Below are 19,419 nucleotides of genomic sequence, written 5' to 3' on the forward strand. Positions count from 1 at the left end.
GGAAAGCTTGCTTATAACACTTCTCATCATGTTATACACTATTCATTGACCATTTTATAATAAATCAATAAGTATAATATTTTAATAAGAGCGATGTACACAATATTGAATGTACAATAGCAAAAAATACAATTATATATTAGGTGTAAAGGATATAATAGCAGAGTTTTGGACTTTGACGTATACTTGAATGACGGCAGACAACTTTTACAAAGCTTCTTCCATTATAAAAAAAAAAAAAATACTTGACTTATATACACGACTTGTCTCTCTTTCATTGCAACTATGGATAAACCTATCCGCCTCTAAACTTAGAGGTGTCAGCTGCCAATCCTGTCTTAAGTACTATTTGGTCTGGATAAGTTTGAACAATGTAAAAGGGGTTGGAAACATGACACAAAAACGATACTGTTTGACATCTCATATAAAAGAAATGTATGTAGTAATACTCTTAACAAACTCAAATGTCATACTAGTTTGGTTTTTGTGGATTGTTACATTTCAATATTGTACAATGTATTTCCCATTAGAGTGAATGCACAAAATGTATTGCTGAAAAATGCTATTAAAATAAAACGTATACAATCGTCAAGTCAAGTGAAGTTCTTAGGAATATGCCTTTTAAATAATACACAATTTTAGGTACCATCTTCATGTGTGGGTACAATAAGTTGGAAACGAGTTAAGGCAATGCACGTCAATTATAAATGTAAAAGGAGAAGGTAGTTGTGAATATGACCGGTGAAATTCATGAGTACTAACAGGATTTTTGAAAGTTAGAAGAGAAATAAATGAAAGCCAAGAGGTGAGTTTTCTAAATATAGTCTGTTTAAAAAACTAAACACTTATTTCAAAAAGAATAAGCAAAATGAAATGTGGAGAGGCGATCCACAGTTAATTTGAAAATAATATTACATCGACATGAAATTTCACAATCTATTTACATTTGTGAAGTTGATAAACATGGGATTTATTGATGGCGAAAGCAAGTTTTTGAAATAGTTAAAACTATATTATTTGTGATAAAACAAAGGTTAGCCCTTTATCTAAAACTCTGAACATATTAATCATATAAACAAGATTTTGACGTCTATAGAAGAATTAAAATACTTTGCTTAGAAAATGAATTCTTTTTAGATCTGTGACCTCCCCAATATATGCTCCAACCTGTACTGGCTTTTTGTTTAGAAAAATAACGCCTAAAAACATTTGTATGTTTCTCTATTTCTAGCTGCTTTACTTAAATCTCATGAATATATTTTTTTTTAATATGTTTTTAGTGATGCGGCAATGTAGCTCGTCGTATCGGATGTCTGGTTTGGATCGTCGAACGAACGTCGATGTTCAGATCCTGAGTGCTGCTAGTAAGGCAATCGCAGACAAATGTTTCTGGAACGCTTGCAAGGCGTTGTCTTTCGGGCTGTTCTTGATGGCTATTGGCGCCATCATGGCTATAATCGGTAAGTTTATTATTGTTGTACATAAAGCATAGTTATGTAACACTGAATCGCCAATAGAAAAGCCCCGATTAAGACCTTTCAAGGCCCGGTTCTAAGTCATTGAACAGTGTAAACAATTGTAGTTTTAGTAAGCGTTAGATTGCGTAGAGTAATACACCAGGCGCTTTAAAATACTAAAGGGGTCCAAAATTCAAAATGGCCGACCTACGGTCACAAACATGTTTTTTTCTAAAATGGAAATCGTGTATTTTTTGCCTACAATAAAAAAAAAATGTTCTCAACAAAACTAACGACTTTTTTAGGAAAAATTGTTCGATAAAATCCATAGTTTGTTAGTTTTTTAAAGCCATTTTTCAACACTGTCCGTCTGTAATTTCGTTATCAATTTCCCGACACCGTTTTCATGACGGTGGTAAGAAACTGCTGATAATGACCCTCCAGATAAGAGATTGTCTCATCTGTTGCCCGATTTGAACTGCACTATAAAAATTAAAATAGAAGATATTTCTATGAAAAATAATTAATTATCGTTCAAAAATAATAATTCATCAATACGTATACACGCGGTCCCTTTGTAAAATATTGCTACTTCCAAGAGGTTATTGGTCCGTTTTTCCAAACGTCCTGTTGTGTTCAAAAACGATAAATCTCTTTATGTGGATTATTAATATGGCCAAGTATTTGTATTCAATAAATTAAATCCTATCTGGAATAAAATAAATAATAGTGTAGGCAGTAGGTATTAAGGTAATATGTTTTACTAATGTAATGAACTGTAGAGTCCAATACAAACACTATCTTAACATTATAGGAAATATAGTAATTAAATGATTTAGACTTTAGTAAAACAAATAAACTGCCAAGATAGATTTGATTCAATTTAATATATCACTTTTATAAACAGTACTTGCACGGGTAAAACAAATAAGAGCAATTGAATACATACTCGCTGTTTCATTGGGGTTTTATAGTACAAGAATGCAAGCTAGCATATCCTAATACTTGTGGTAAACAAGTATTAACAACGTCATTTACATAGAATTGAGTACAATAATAAAATGCTTAAATGCTAACTAAGTATTACATCTTAATTAAAATCTACCCAAAACAACAGTAAGCAATAATGTTTTACACGTGCCATGGTCAATATTGTATCTCAAGGAGATCTGACCCTTACATCCCCCCGATAAAATGAAAAACATATGTGGACGAAGTACACAGATGTTTTTCGTACCAATAAGAATATAATATGAATATAATAAGAAATATAATGGTTATATTTTATAAACGTGGATAAACCGAGTAAAAACGGTTTGGAATATGAAATGTAGCACGAGGCGTGTTATGGTATGGTATGGTATTGCTACATTACTGTTGAGATGTTCGTTCCGAACATTTTGACGCTCATTATTAACAAATGAATGTTCAGTATGAACACATGGAGGTTCATTGTTAATATTATTTACACTAATACTTTCGTTAAGTATATTAATATTTTCATTGTTTACATTAACCGTTTCATTGTTTATGTTGAAATTACGACCAGTATGTCCTTCAACTGAACGCACGGTCTCTCTTGTACTTACAATTTTTATGATAATGAATACAATAAAAATTAATTTATTAATAATTAGTAATATAGTAAGAACAGACAAAAACAGACCATATGACTGTTCATGTTTAGGTAATAACAATTCTGTTTTGAGATTAGCCATATCGTTTAAATTATGGATATTAACATATTCTGTAACATGTGTAATTGGAAATTTATACAATGTTGAATTTATTAAGCTAGATATGTCAGTATTTGGAATAACATCTGTGAAAATGTTATCTTTAGAAATTGGGGAAGGAATAAGGATATCATTTTTTCCATATGCCTTACAGGACTCATTTAAAGAAAGAACACCTACCCCTTCTATTGAAAAAGATATTGATTCTTTAATATTGTCACACGTGAGAAACAACGTGTCAAATGGAGTTGTAAAAATCCATTGATTTTTATACTTTAGTTTATGGAAAATAGAATATGATATATTTAGGTATTGAACATTACAATTGGATGGGAAAGTTCTAGTATTTTGGAATAATTGGACTTCACATGTAGGTTTCATATTTGTTGGATGTAAGGTTTGAATTTCAGGGCATAACAGGAAAGTTTTTGATATTTCGCAGTTTAACAAATCTAGATCCGAATAGCTCGTATAGTGCTCATTCGTCTTACTTATAGCTAGATATTTAAAATTTGGTTTAACATATACATAAGAAAAATTATTGTCTAATTTTACCGGTTTTGCTAGTACGGCAAACAGTGTTAGCTGTGTTTGGTATACCAACGGTAAATTAATTAGATAAACAATGTTATCATTGGCGTAATAAACTCTTATGTCCGATAACTGTAATAATTCGTTTATTTCAATCTCACTCAACCCTACTGGCAGATCTGTCCCCGTGGGAAGTGATACTTTTATATCCTTTAGGTGGGTAACGAGATCTTGTCTGTTTAAAATATAAGGGTGAAGAAATCCCATCTTTGCATATCCTACAATGTCTCCTATAATACTGGTATTGTGCATAAAACTATTAATTAACATACGGGTGTGACTAAAATGCTCGTCCATTATTTGATTTAAATAACTTTCTTTTATTGTTTCAGTGATACGATCAACTGATCCTTTTAATAATTCGAGTGAAGATTTTAGAATTGTATTACTATACTGTGAGAGTTCGATAATTTTTGTTTGTTTATTAATTAACTTTAAAGTATTTTTCTGTTGGTCTTTTAATGATTTTATTTACGTATTATATTTTTGTGTGCAGTATGCATCACAGACACCAAATAGATTGTAGGCAATTTGCCCCAGTACTTCGAACGGCGCTGACCTACGGTTTCCTATCTGATGACTTATTGAGTCGATAAGAAGCTCCCTTTTGTGTTGTGCATCTTTCGCTAATTCTATTTTTTCAATGTAAATGTTATCAGCCTGAATTGGCTTTTCTACTTTAATACATACTGGGCAATTAGAGCGCTGTGGAATAATTAAATGTGGCGAGTTAAGTTCTTCTGTACCCGTAGGAATAATTAATAAGTCGCGATTTAAATCAATAATGGCTTTGTTTTCTCTTAAAAATGAATTACCCAGAATGCCATCTTGACTTATTTTAAAATCGTTATCTACTACATTGAACTTTATTTTTAAGGTACTGTTATTAATCAGAATGTCTAAAATTGCTGTTCCGATTGTGTTTACGCGCGTTGCCGATATTCCCTGTAGTTGCCGTTTTTCATCTTCGTTTATGATAAGATCGTCTTTTAGCGAGTCTATTTTAATAATGTTCATTTGCGCGCCACTATCTATCAAAAAATTAGCTGATGCCTTAATAAAGGAATTAGATTTACCGTTTAATTACCATTTAAATGCTAACTAAGTATTACATCTTAATTAAAATCTACCCAAAACAACAGTAAGCAATAATGTTTTACACGTGCCATGGTCAATATTGTATCTCAAGGAGATCTGACCATTACACTAACTCAATATATAGTATTATTAATGGCAGCGTGGTAGGCCCAAAGGTGGACCAAAGCGGACAAAACAAATTACTATTTTAGTTTTTTCCTTTTATTATTTTTAATTGTTATCGTTCTGATAATAATTTTAATCGGTTACATAAATAAGGCATAGTTAACGGAAAAAATTACCAAAGTTGAAGTAATGAGAACCAAATGGGTTAAGTGACATTTTTTTTTTGTCGTACGAGTACATTGTTAATTACCAATGAGACTTTTTTCTATCTGGTATGGATTCAATACTAAAATTATAATTTCTAAAACAATATTAATTTCACTTACATTTTTTGAGCCATATTGAAATAGATTATTTTTATTATTGAGATAGAATTTTAAACCCAATTAAAATAAACATATTGAGGACTTTAAGAGAGGCCGTGATAAATCCAGGCGTTAGTGATTTTTCTAGCAAGTTATAAGTATTATAATATAGCAGAATTTTAAATATCTTATTTTGCATTAACATTACAACTTTAATTCCTAATATTAGGCGGAACGTCTTGCTATTTATAATCCCTAAAATCAAATCGTCCTTTTTCTACATAAACTAATTTATTAAGCTGACAGTGACTTCTCCCGGACTGCGTTATTTGCATGATTATATTTTCAAAAACAGATCATCCGTTTTTATATTCCAATCTGATAACATGACAATATTAATGTAGTCATCCCCTGATGTATTATGCCTACCGACACGTTTCTCCGTGTGAACGAAAACCTAAATAAATGATGTGGTCGGTAGCTCATCGATTTTCTCGACCTGCTGTACAATTTATGTAGGTACGAAGCAATTTGCAAAATTATGCTCTCTCAACTCGTTCTGACGATATTTCATTATCTACTATAGAGAAGCAATTCATATTTCACGGTTGAAATATTATCTTTCATAAATATTGTTTGGGCAAACGTGCGATATGTGTTATATATAATATAACAGAGTATCTGTCAGTACTAAGTACAAATATAATAAAGTTATTACAATCATCCAGTTTTCATCAAGTATTGTTCGTTTAGCTATTTGGAAAATAAAACTATACTTCTTACATGTTTTACATTCAATAACCGTAATTAAATTAATAAATAGATTATTTTTACTTTTTTTTTATAACATATCTTGTTTTATAAAACAAATGTATTGTTAGGCAAAACTACTACCACAAGGCCTCGGTCTACACACTAACAATTATTGTATATCAAAACTAAAATAGTGTTTTATGTGATTGGGGAAAAAAAATTTACCTAAATTCCCAAACAAAACTTTCCTCCGTTTGCAACCCGATTGTGCATGTCTGTTTAGTATATGGTCAAAAATTCAACTTACCGAAGCACAGCGATTAAATTCAATTAATTTTACTAATGTATAATCTTTTTTGAAAGACCTGAAATGTTTATGCGGTGTGTCCTTAGGAAAATTGTTATCCTTTTTGGATATTGGTATTAGCCATGGTTGAAATATATTATACAAGATTATTGCACATAATATTATGCCCCTTCTTCAGCAATGTTATTCGACGATAAAAACAAATATTTCAGCATAACGGGCTGCCAATCAAAATCAAGTACATAAGTACACGGTAAAATATATATTAGTAATAGTAAATTATATAGTAAAATTGATATTAGCCTTTTCTCCTCCATACCTTAAGTCGGTAACGCAAAATTTTACATAAGAGCTAAAAATAGGTATAAATCTTTAAATCATCATTACCCTGATCACGCACAAAATATGGCCCACATTGTAATTACATCACGTACATAATCACTTGGTTAACTCACTCAAGGTGCGCCGTCTTGCCTAATAATATTGATTGGACGTAGTCGGTTCGCTTTAATGGATTTTACATGTTATACTTACTCGTATTCGCCTGACTAATTAACTATAAATGAAAAGAAAACAATTAGTTATATAAGTTTTGCACCACCTTCGCGAAACCAGAAACCGTTTGCTCCTCTTCGAGGAAAACAAACTAATCAATAATATTATGTTCTTTGGCGCTACTTAACTACTTGTACCGAGTCGTTTTTTTTTGAAAAAAATTGCTTGTGTAAGCCAACCTGTAAATACCTAAATTGTATTTATTTTGTTATTAGGTTACTATGCGGAACAGCTGTCGTCCGATGACGTCATTACGAACGTCGATGGAGGAAACTCGAGCACGACAGCGACAAAGAGCACCAAAAAATCTTCACATATATATAAGTTATCGTATGCTGGGCCAATAGTAATGGGCGTGGGAGGTAAGTACGATTTTGAATTATTTCATTTGATGTACGGTCTAGTTAAAAATAAATAATTAGACACTCGTAAAGGTTGTCCGCAGTGTAGAGTCGTCTTGAACTGCGGTGTCCTTCATTATATGATTTGTCTTTATTATTGCACCTTGTCTCCTTCTGCGATAGGAGCCAGGTTTTGTATACTCCAAAAACCTCTAAAAGCGACAGACAAAATAATTTGGTACTTGAACTGTAAAACAAAATGAATAGTAGTCACGCGGGTATACTTGAAAAATACTAAATAACATAATATAATGATTTTTTTAAAAAAAATTTTAAATAATTGATGAGCACTCGTTTCCGGACACGGCTTGTTAGTGATTTACTTCACGTGGCTTGATCAAATGTAAACAAAGTACTTACTAGCCGAGTGTGTGAGGTTTTCGGTTAATGATGCCAAACAATAAGACATTGCGTGGGCTTCCTATTATGCCAACGTGTTAATTATGGCAACATGAATTTCCAATCGTGATAGTCAAACAATATAAGTGCAAAACAATGGCCGACAACAGCATTGTGTTTCACACATTGTGTGCTCAATTGAATTCGCTTTAATGTAATTTCGACGTGTTGGGGTTAAAATTTGTATGCACCGTGTAGACCACCGCAATATGTCTGGGTTTTATACAAATAATAACTAAGCCTTTATAGCATTATATCCTTTACGATATTATATATTATTCGGTTGTCTTCGTTTGATAATATTGTAAATTTGTTCGAACGCATAAGTATAGTATACCTTGGAAAGGTGTTAAGTTCTTTGCAGATGAATATTACTTAAATCGTGGTCTTTTTAGCGGGAAAGTATTTTTGGCTTTTTGTTCAATTTTAAAAATGTTGCAGTATTTGAACTAAGAAAAATGGTTTGATGGAAAAGAATATTTTAGTTTTTGCTTTAGAAATGACTGTGACAGTCTGACAAAATATAACAAGCAACAAAGAATCCTCATTACTGTATTAACATGTATACACTATGGTCGTAGCTCTAACTTAAGATTTTCCAAAAAAAAATTACCTATACCCAACTCCTCGATAAATTGATGGTTTGACGTCTTGTTTTTTGCACGGGTTTAGGTAAAAATGAATTATTTATTGAGCCAAAATCTATAATTATGTCAGTGTGCATAACTAAATAATAATTACAGCATTTTCTTTTTAGAGTTATTTTGAATAGAAATACAATTAATAGAACATATAGGTGAGGCGATGCACCTGCCTATAAAAAATGTAGGTTCAATACCGTAATTGGGACACTCGAAAGCACTTTAATGTGAATTAAAACCCATCGATTTATGTTGTAGTAATTTAAAAGAGAACATCAGTCGTTTTTTAAGTCAACCCTCACTAGGTTGCCTGCAAAAATGATTGTAAAAGGCGTTTTTAGTACACCTAATGTGTATGAAGTTGCAATGAATACAAAATTATCGATTCTCGTGTCAAATTTAAACAACCTGGCAATATTGTGATTGCAAATGTCAAATTATCAATTGTACACCACATAGAGAATAATACATACTACCAATGCGGAATTTTTACTAGATTTTTCACATATTTTGTGTGTCCCGTGAATTCAATTATTTTACTTAATTCTGCGACTCGCTTTGGAATAATTATTAGCGTCTTGTGTTTAACAAACTTTAAACGTGACGAGCGACCAAACATGGTAAACACAAAAAAAAATAAAACTTACAATTATATTAATAATCCGCTTGGATATAACGGCGGTAAGCTTAGAATATAAATAACATCCGTACAAAACAATCTTAACACATCTTTTTTATGCAAGTTATTGTTAACATATTATTTAACTTGGATTAAAAGAAACAATTAAATTAATACGGATTTTAGTCGCATCTCTAGTTGATTCGGTAGCTAAATATATAATGTTTATTTTTAAATATGGTTTTAGCTACCTAGTCAACCGTGAAAGTTGGTAAGATATTTAATTTCATAATTATTACTCGTTTATTTTCTCACTTACTTGGTTTATTTGCTCATTTACTCTATTTGTTTCGTTTGTGTATAACTAAGCCTAAAATCATTCTCATGCTGATTTATTTATTTGACTTGTTTACTAGGTTTTGCTTACTCGCTTACTTTATTTGCTAAATGGAATTATTCACTTGTTTACTCTATTTATTTATTTATAACGAAGCTTAAAAATGTTATCATGCTGATTTATACAAATTGACTCGTTTAATCGATTTGTTAACTAAACATATTTATCTACTCGTTTATTCGATTAACTACTATTTACTTGATTTATTTATATGTTTAGTAAATTATTTGCTCGTTCGTTCTATTTATTTACTCGTTTATTATATATGTCTACTCGTTTACTAGATTTGCTTACTCATTTAATGATTATTTGATTTATTAGTTTATAAAAAAGCCTAAAAACACTGTCATGCTTCTACAATTCTAGTTTTTTAGCTCAAAATCTTGCTAATATATTTTTAACTCAGTTAAATCAACCGATTTTTACTGGATTCAATAAGTACAAAAATTAAAATACCAACTTTAGAAGATAATATTTTCTAAAAAACAAAATAAGTCACACCACTGTAAATTTTACTTACAGTTAGAATGGGTTCAAACAATTCTATGCGGTGCAACTCTATTAGTCAGCATTATTATTGTTATAAAATCCAAAAATGTTTTTTAGTTGTTATTTTTTCCCCTTAATAGTTGTGAATAGTTTATTTTTAACGTCATTACGCCATGCAATTAGAACCGATTTCGATACAGCATTCAATTTAAAGTCTAAAATTTTAAACAATAAAATAAATGGTAAAAGTTTTCCATTCAGAGCTTTAACGGTCATAAAAGTTTCAGAGAAAAATCGTTTGGATATTTCAGAAAGTTTTTTTTTATAAGCATTTGATTAATTGTTTTTTAAAAAGAGTTCAACTAATAAATCACATAACAAGAAAACAATCAAAGTTCTTTTATAAACTGGCTATAATGGGATTTATGAGATAAGAATTAAAATTGTTCGCATTTGAGGGAGAGCGGTGCAATATGGGTCAGAGCTTAAGTCGAGTTAGGTTAGTCGAAACGACTTTACATAGTAATTTCCTAAACACGGTAATCATATTATGGTGTAAGGATTTCTAAACTAACAAACATAGTATTAATGGCATGTTACATAAGTTTGTTCGACCTTGCCGTCTCCTTGGCGAGTTAGACAAGTAGAGTATATATTAAATATATTAGACTGTGTCTAAAAAAACTTTTTTTACTTCCCCCTCCCCTTCAATCGACAGCCTTTTTTAGTATTTTCAAATAAGAAATCTTTAAAATTGCAAATGCCTAGCTTAACTATAAAAGTACCTAATTATCCAACTAATTGTTATCGAACAGTCAAGATTGCCATCATATTATTTTGTATTTAAAAAGTTAATTATTTAGATACATTACCGTTTAAGTTTTAAAAGTCGATATAGTTTTGGAAAATACTAAAAAAAAAGGTAACTACTTGGTAATTTTATAATGTTGTAAAATAAAATAAACAAAAAATATTTTCAAAAATAAAAAAATTATTAAATTATTTTCCGAGAAAATGAGTGTCTGGTCCTTAATGTCTATAAATTGATCTTGGTCTATAAATTATAATATAATAAATATGTATCTTTGTATAATTATATTAGTGAACTTAACGCTGTGTAAACCGGCTCAACTGAGCATTGCACAACCTAAGTAATTAAATTGTACCCAACCCCGAATGTATACTTGAATAATGTTTGTAAAATATTTCAAAATTAAACCGTCTGGCGGTGTGTAAATAATAAATATCTACTTTATAACAGTATGAATTAATAATACCTACCCTATTATAATATTACACCATGGTATCATAATGACAGTGTTGGGTCTTCAAGGACCGTTAAGCTTATACGATGATGATAAAATATTATACTTGACATTTTTTACTATTGTTATCATCATGCATTATTTTTACTATAAATTTTTTTTTTTTTAATAGAACACACGAAAAATATTACACAAATTTTGAACTGACCCGACAGCCATTTAAAACATATTTTTGCTAAACAAATATTTTTATTTAATAAAGGTATTAGTTATAAGAGTAGGGTGTTGACTGGTCGATAACGAGTTTTGTATAAATATACTTTAGGTGTTTTATTAGCAGTATAACAGTTTTGACAGAAGGGGGAGGCGCTGCTTGGAATATATTATTTTTATATTTATCATACTCACAACACCGACGCATTCTTTAGTCCGCCTACATAATATTAAGTTTGTTATTCGTTCGAAAAAAATGTAATATTTCTAACCCACAATCGATCATAGTATTACACGAACATTTTCGATTTCTATAAAAATGTTTGCAATTGATAACGTTCACGGTACATCATGTATAATTGGAAAATTAATAACGCATAACATAATCGATAAATTATTACAAAATATATTAAATAACATGAATGTGATGGGTTGAAATGAAAAATGAAAAATTCATCAATCAATGTCGGGGGATCTCTCCTGCCCCTCCCCTACCCTCACTTTTACTTTATTCTCCTCTCACTTTCACTTTCCGGTGTCGCGATGACGTTAATCATTATCAGCTGTTTTTCTTATCATTAGCCCCTTATCAGCACATACTTTCCTACTCCTTCTCTTCTCATATCCTCTACCCTCACAGACCTTATCTAACCTAACGTTACAATGTCACTAGACGTCAGATAGACTTCCAGCTCAAAATTATATCCACGTTGATTTATATGCTTATATTAAAGAAACGTGTTGTCTGTTTTAGGTTTCATTGTTGTGGCGGCGTGCGTGATGACGTTCGAGGCGCGTGACCGGGCGGCCAAGTTCATGTCAAGTCAGTTGAAGATCATGGGCGGCGGCGGGAGCGGGATGGCGGCCGCCGCCGGACACCGGCACAGTCGACACACGCCGTCCGTTGGGTATCCTTCGCGCGGCGACAGCGGCCGCAGCAGTTACCAGAACCCTTGCGACGGCGGCCGGCACAAAATCAACAAGAGCCCGTCGGCACCGAACCTGGCGGCCGGTTCGCGACCGCCGCCCGGACGGTTGCCGCTCCGGCACAAACCGGCCGTGCACGTGCTGCTGTCGCCCGGAGGACGCGCGTTGCTCAGCCCGCACACGTTGCGCCGGCAAGCCATGTCGATGGACAACCAAGACTACAGCCCGTTCTTCTCGCCGCCCCGGACCCGGCACAACAGTTCCGGGCTGTTGAACAGGGGCAGCCGGGAGTCGATGAACGACCCGAGGGCGGCGGCGAGGGGCTCGCAGGGGTCGATGGCGCTGGACTTGCACGTGCCCAACGAGTGTCCGGTGACGATGAGGGTGCGGGACAGGAGTCGGCGCTCGGACACGGCCCGTCGGCACGTGCTCCGCAGGCAGACGCCGGTGGAACTGGACGACGCCATAATCGCGTACGCGGCCGAACGGCACAGGGCCAAGTGGGGCACGCGGTCGGCCACATGTGACGTGCCGCACGTGGCCGAGTCACGGCAATGGAAAAGGCGGCAGAACTCCAGCAGTTCCGAAGTAGTGGCCCGCAGACGTTCCGGATCGCCCGGCTGCGGCGGCGGTTGGCGGTCGTCCAACGAAATAATGACCGGCGGCAGCGGCGAGTGGCCGCCGCCAAGGAGTGCCACCACCGGTTCGGCCGTCGCGTTGCCACAGCGTCCGGAACACCCGGCCATCCACCGGGCGGGTTCGGCCGGTCACAAGGCCGACAGCAAACTGTCGCTGTCCGTAACGTGTTCCGACATTTTGTCCATCGACAAGTCGTTCGAAGAAACCAACTACAGTAGTTCTTAGGCGACACCGGCCGATAACGTTAATTGTAGGTGTTCGCGTTGTAAGCAAATTCGTAACGATTAAGGCCGATTATATTCGTTTACACAACAACTGCTGTGGGTTGTAATATTTTGTAATTTGTTTTTGGTTTCATTACAATACCGGCCGTTGTTGTAATAACAATACTATGTGTTTTCGTAGGTCACGATTTTATCGAAAATTGACATTTTTGTACTTGCCAATCGTTTACTCTGTTCAGCGAGTGAACGCACCGGCGCAGTAAAAAAAAAACGCGTTACTCTTGGCTGCGCACGCGCATACGACAGTAACGCATTTTGGTTTTTGCGCAGATGTATTCTATCGCAGCTGGCCAGTGTATAAGTACATAATAATATTATGGTCGAAATCAAGTGTTCAATTTTTTTTTTAATATTCTTTTTTTTTACATTAGTATTTATCCGGGTGACCCTTAAAATTATCGACACACACAAAATGTACTTAGACTAGACATTAGATATTATAGATTACACCACATTGTAAGGTTAATGTTCAATAAGATTGTTTGTTTTCATTCTTCGCTTAAAAAACCTTATTTTATTTATTTGTGATAATTTTTTTTGTTATTCTTTAATGGGTTTCCCCTTTCAAGCTTTTAAATTAGACGTGTTGGGAGTGCCGGAGTTTAGAGTAGTTCCATGTTTGTTTGAACGGGTAAATCCTAGTTTTACGCGTATTATGATGTGAAGATTGATTATGATTTCTGATTAGAATTTTTTAAAATCGAAAAGGTTTGGTTTCCGGTAAAGTATAAACTGTTAAAATAAGAATGTTAGTTTTATAAAAAATTGAGCTTTAGACATATCACATACTATGGAGTAGGTAGTTTTGTAGGTTAGGTTAAAAAAAGTTCAATTAAAACCTTCCTTATATCATATCATACACTTCCGTGACAGAACTCATCCCTAGTTATAAAACGTATTCCTGTTAAAATTAAATTTACAAATAAATGTAATACATTCTTCTTTGAATAATAATTTTAACTATTTATAATTAATATTTCTCGACGTTATCCCTTGTATTACTACTTAATGAGACAAATCCATATCTATCCATATCTTGAATTTTACATATTATTTTCAACACTAGCCTTACTGATAGTACCTACCTGTAATCTACGCAGGAAAAAATACATAATTGGCCCAACTAAACATTTAGCTAAAGCAACTACACATTTAGTTCGGCCTACTATGTATATTTTCTCCTTGTATAGAAATTATGAGAGCGACATATCGAAACGTCCCCTTAAAATGTAGACCAAATATAATCAAGTATCTGTACCCGTGTGGTTTAATTTGCTCAGTTTTGTTCATATTTTGCTATTATTGCTGACAAAACACAAACAATGATAGATACAACCTAATTTTTAGGTTTCAATTTTAATTAAAAAAACAATTAAAAATACTTAACAGCTCTTGTTAATTTATTAACAACAGGAACCACCGGTTTTGCTTCATTTTGCTTCACGTTTGATAATTTTTTTATTTTCAAGCACAGTAAAAAAATGGTAAAAACTAACTTGTTGATTAGAAATCAAATCAAATAATGTACTTAAAAAGATGTTCAAATTCATATCGTTAATTGTCAATTTATGTTTTTATTTTTTTATCAAATCATGCAATCATTACCGCGGTTTTAATATGAACTTTTAGATGAGCTGCTATTAAAAAAATATATATTTATTATCGAAAACAATCGATAAAACTCGACGAGGACAATATATATTTATGTATAGTAATATTTAATCGTTTCAAGTCAAATCGGGCTTGTCTAATGTATGTAAAACAACGATAATAATATGTTGTATGTAATGTATTCGTGTTAGAACATTATAATAAGTTAGCAGTATATTAGCATAGTACACTATAATTGTAGTATAATATAAATAACAATTTATAATGATATTTTACAACGATATCTTAAAAAAAATGATATATATATGCATAACACACGTATATTACTATGTAAAGTAAAGTACGCTTGCGACGCTCTTTTTTTAACGGTGTTTTAATTTTTTTAATTTTTATTAAATCATAATTTTATAGACAAACAATAATTTAATATACCTAACACGTGTATCGACGCGTTTGTAATATTTTAAAATAAATAACTTATACATATTATAAACAATATACTACATGTTGTGTTTTTATTTTTTTATTGTTTCTTCACTGTGTTACTTACACTAATTGTTTAACACGGTAAGAAGTAGTATCATAAGTATAAAGTATATATTTAAAAATCAACATACATACATAAACAAACGCGTTTATGATCTTGAGTGAAACTGTTTATTAAGAAATACATTAAATTAATTAAAAACTTCGATATTTAGTACAAAATGCAAGTATTACTTAAAATTTAACAATAATAGTGCTATTAAATTTTTTAGAAAAGTTATTATATACCATCGATTTGTGGTCTAAATAATTATCACAACTCTTTTTTGAGTAGTTGTAGTCTGTCATCAATGGCATTGGTGCTTACTTGCCACCATACGCCGTCGATTTCTCTGTATGTTTTACTCGTTGTAAGTACATCAGTAAGGCAACAAGTTCTTTTCGAGCCGGTCAGGACAGATTTTATAAATGCTGTTGGCGTTTTAGTAGTCATAAACAACGCTATTAAACGACACATCCGCAATAAAGGACTTTCCTGTATACGGCTATCTAAACAATCGAAACAATTTCTTTTTTAATTTGGCAAATCTTTCCTTAATTTTTTCAGATTTTTTTTCCATCACCTAAGTCGTGAAGTTTGCAGTTCAAGTTTTTATTCACAATAGGAAAGTGTACCTACACTAATATAATTACTTATAGTTGATTATAATAATTACCTGCGTACCGGACTATTCTATTTTTTACTAATTCTGTAGGAAATATTTTTCTTTTTTCAATAAGACCGGTCATATTTTCAAAATCTGCAAAATTTGTAAATAAGTTGCTAATGTCAAATAGTCAATTATACTTTTACAAGAACTGTGATAATAGTAATTTCATCGCTCAATCAGAAAACTGTATTAGTATTGGGATTTGAAGGAAGTGTTCTTACTTAATGAGAATATAATATAATATGTTTAAAAACCATTACAATACTTTGTTAATATTTACCTAATGCATGGATCATCATATTTTTTAAAGCTTTTCCAGTTAAACGTCTTCTCTCTTCCCCGAGTTGTTCCAAATCTATGTTATCGAATTTTGCTAAAGCTATTAAACAGACTGTGTTAATAATGAAAAATAGAAAATAAATTAGTTGAATTCCTTTTTTTGAAGAACTATATTTTAACTAATTCTTGTGCACAACCAGCCATTAGTATTGAACTAAAATAATGTATTCTTTCTGTGCTTGAGACTCAGAGAGCCTAAAAATATTCTCATAGCATGAGAATAGTTTTACCTCAACTGAAATCTATATAATTTCAAAATTGCAAATCACATTATTGATTAGACAAATATAGTATTTACAACTTTATTAAATTCTACTGATCAAGAAATTGTGATATTAAAGTTGAATTACTTTGGTCTGAAACTTCGGGAACATCAATCCCTGTAACATATAATGCATCAAATATGAAATCATCAAATTCACTCTAAAACTGATATTATTCAGACCAATAAATAATGAAAAATATTGTATACATTTTATTTCTAATTTTCTGAAACAATTTTATAAATTTACCTAATTTACTTTTTATTTCATTTTGCATAGCTATTTGGATATCTTTAGCTCCTGCAAATAAAAACATAGCACATTTTATTATAGATATTATTTCTTTTGATATAAACCAATATGTAAGTATGTACATATGGTTATACAATACATAAATATCAATTTATAAACATATATCCCATGTGGTCGGTTACCCTCTAGGTCGCTAATGTATGCATAATGTTCTGAAAATAAAAACAACAAAATTGTGTACTTAGTGAACTATGAATATCATACACAACTGTGTATTTCAAAAAGTATGCGATTGGAAATTATTACCCGGCACAGCAATCATAATGTTCATGATTATCATTCCTGAAATCGACATTGCATAAATTTAAGACTTTATGAAAATATAATGCTAAACTGAAGCAGATGTGACAATTGAACAAAATATAATGATTAGACGAGGTTGTATACTTTTATAATGATTCCATTTAGACTATGGAGAACATTTCCATATTAACATCACTCATAAATTGCATGGAGATGAATTTGAATAAAATGTTTTAAATATTTTGTCTAATGTCATCACATTATTTTTTAATGTTATTTTACAATTTTCATTACCTGCAAAACATGTATCATATTCTTTGGTATCGATAATGTTTATAATAACGTGCTCCAATCCGTCTGAAACATTCAACAAGTTTTGGACTATACAAATAGGTTTCAAATCAAATAAAAAAAAATATATAAATCATCAGAACAACATAACACCATATTATCTATTAAGCGATGCTCATATTTTAACTTTGATACTGTCCCTATTAGTGCTTAGTCACTGCCTAATTTCACAGTCAGGCAAATATAAAAAAAAAACCATTTATAATATATTAGCATACTTATTTAAATTATATCTTACTTGTATCAGTTTTATCTCCTACAGTAAAATTATTCTTATAATAAGCCTGCTCGATGTGTGCGTCTGTAATACAAAATTAAAACATTGTGAATGAAAACTAAAAAAACAAAAATGTCACTGACTTGTTATGATAACCTCTCTCTTGTAGTCGGCTGTAAAAAAGTGAAATATTGATTTTTTTTTTAATTTTCATCTACCTAAAACGTAAGTAAGTGTGATCAGAAAAAAATACTCAGGTCGTCTGTTGAAACGTCCACGAAGACAATCGATGTTAAAAACCAGAAAAGTTTCATATTTATCTGTAAATAATAATAAACATAATAGCAATTTATATGAGCCACGGTCGCAGCCGGTACAGAGATGAAAAGGTTTTGGTTTTACAAAGCTGCTTTTTAGTGAGCTGAAAAATTGCTTATAACTATATAGATTGTATTAATGCTCTGTTATTGCCATTATTTTTTACAAAAAATAAAATACAATTATTGTATCTTAAACACGTTTTTAAAAAATACATGTATTTAATAGTTTTCGGATAATATAAACTTACTTGACAAATGTTAAGCTTAATAGTGATATTTACCTGAATTATCGGATTAATACAATTTTTAAGAAATAGATCAATGCGATTAGCTTTTTTAACTAACTGTGTTAAAGTCGAAATATAATTGCATAGTGTCTGTTTTAATTTATTTACTTAGCTGGTTTTTCTTTTGAAAATGATTTGCAGATATATTTTCCTGGCGTGGAGTTCACGTCATTATACACTTGTTGAAAATATTAATCATTTTAGACTATATTAATGTTTTTTTGTTTGTTTTAATATTATTTGCTAAGCGAAACAAAAACTATATATTTTGTTCACGTTATCGAAAATCCACCATAACACACTGTTAGTGTGGTTTAAATTGCACATTTTGGTTTATAAAATTTAAAAAAAATAGATACAACCTAATTTTAATTACAAATTAAACAAATAACAGAAGATAAGTGGCCTATTTGGGGGACAACAAAAGTGACCTGTATGAGATCTGAGACCTTAAACCGTCTGACTTTAAGTAGCTGTACGCGTTCCTTGAAAAAAAAATGACAAAATGCAATTATTTCAAAGTAAACGAGTGTCATATCATTAATAAATCACCCTGTTAATGTGTAGCTGATTATGTTGTTGCCCGAACTGGACCTAACCGAATCACTGAGTAAAAAAAAGAAGACATGTCACAAAAAGTAAATATTACTGGAGACACAACAAACCGTTTATATTTAATATTCGTATTAGATTATTATTCTGTACAGCTGATACAAGTGTCTTCATACCTTCATAATATAAATAAAACAAATTTTGTGTAGGTTCTTTATAGACATTACTTTTTTGGACTCGACCAAAAAGACAAAACAAATAAGTAATAGCAACAGATGGGTATAGCTGCAAAGGATAAATGAATTTTTGTATAAAAATATATTTCCAATTGAATAAACAAACACATGTGATTATAATCTTGAATAAAACACTGTTTAATGAAATACATTGAAATAATCGACCATGCTAATACTGTTCAAATATAAAAATAATAGTACTATACATTTGTAGAATTGTTATACCATTATATTGCTGACCTAAATATTATCGTAGCTGTTCCTCAAGTAGCTGTAGTTTACGATCAGAGGCCTTTATTAAGTTAGTGAAG

The 19,419-nt window shown here is 31.7% G+C and overlaps 1 protein-coding gene across 4 annotated transcripts; it reads right to left on the reverse strand.

The window, feature by feature from the left end:
* Positions 1-15,374: 15,374 nt before the first annotated feature.
* On the reverse strand, positions 15,375-19,181 carry LOC126847456 (uncharacterized). 4 transcript variants are annotated; one of them, XM_050587689.1, is made up of 12 exons: positions 18,873-19,181; positions 17,967-18,033; positions 17,857-17,886; positions 17,735-17,797; positions 17,440-17,502; positions 17,149-17,184; positions 17,025-17,054; positions 16,840-16,890; positions 16,678-16,707; positions 16,269-16,367; positions 15,995-16,078; positions 15,375-15,827 (listed from the first exon to the last, which is right to left on the reverse strand). In XM_050587689.1, exons 2-12 carry the CDS (start codon positions 18,025-18,027, stop codon positions 15,592-15,594), a joined length of 783 nt encoding a protein of 260 aa, XP_050443646.1. In that variant the 5' UTR covers positions 18,028-18,033; positions 18,873-19,181; the 3' UTR covers positions 15,375-15,591. The 4 variants fall into 4 exon arrangements, with proteins under 4 accessions (XP_050443646.1, XP_050443647.1, XP_050443644.1 ...); XM_050587690.1 differs by lacking the exon at positions 18,873-19,181 and adding an exon at positions 18,315-18,866 and having other exon boundaries at positions 16,849-16,890; XM_050587687.1 differs by lacking the exon at positions 18,873-19,181 and adding an exon at positions 18,282-18,864.
* Positions 19,182-19,419: the final 238 nt, after the last annotated feature.

This window comes from Adelges cooleyi, unplaced genomic scaffold (genome assembly GCF_023614345.1).
Source record: "Adelges cooleyi isolate 19-005CV unplaced genomic scaffold, UGA_ACOO_1.1 ACOO_flye_CR_arks_rails_tigmint_CR_PRNA_108, whole genome shotgun sequence".
NCBI lineage: Eukaryota > Metazoa > Arthropoda > Insecta > Hemiptera > Adelgidae > Adelges > Adelges cooleyi.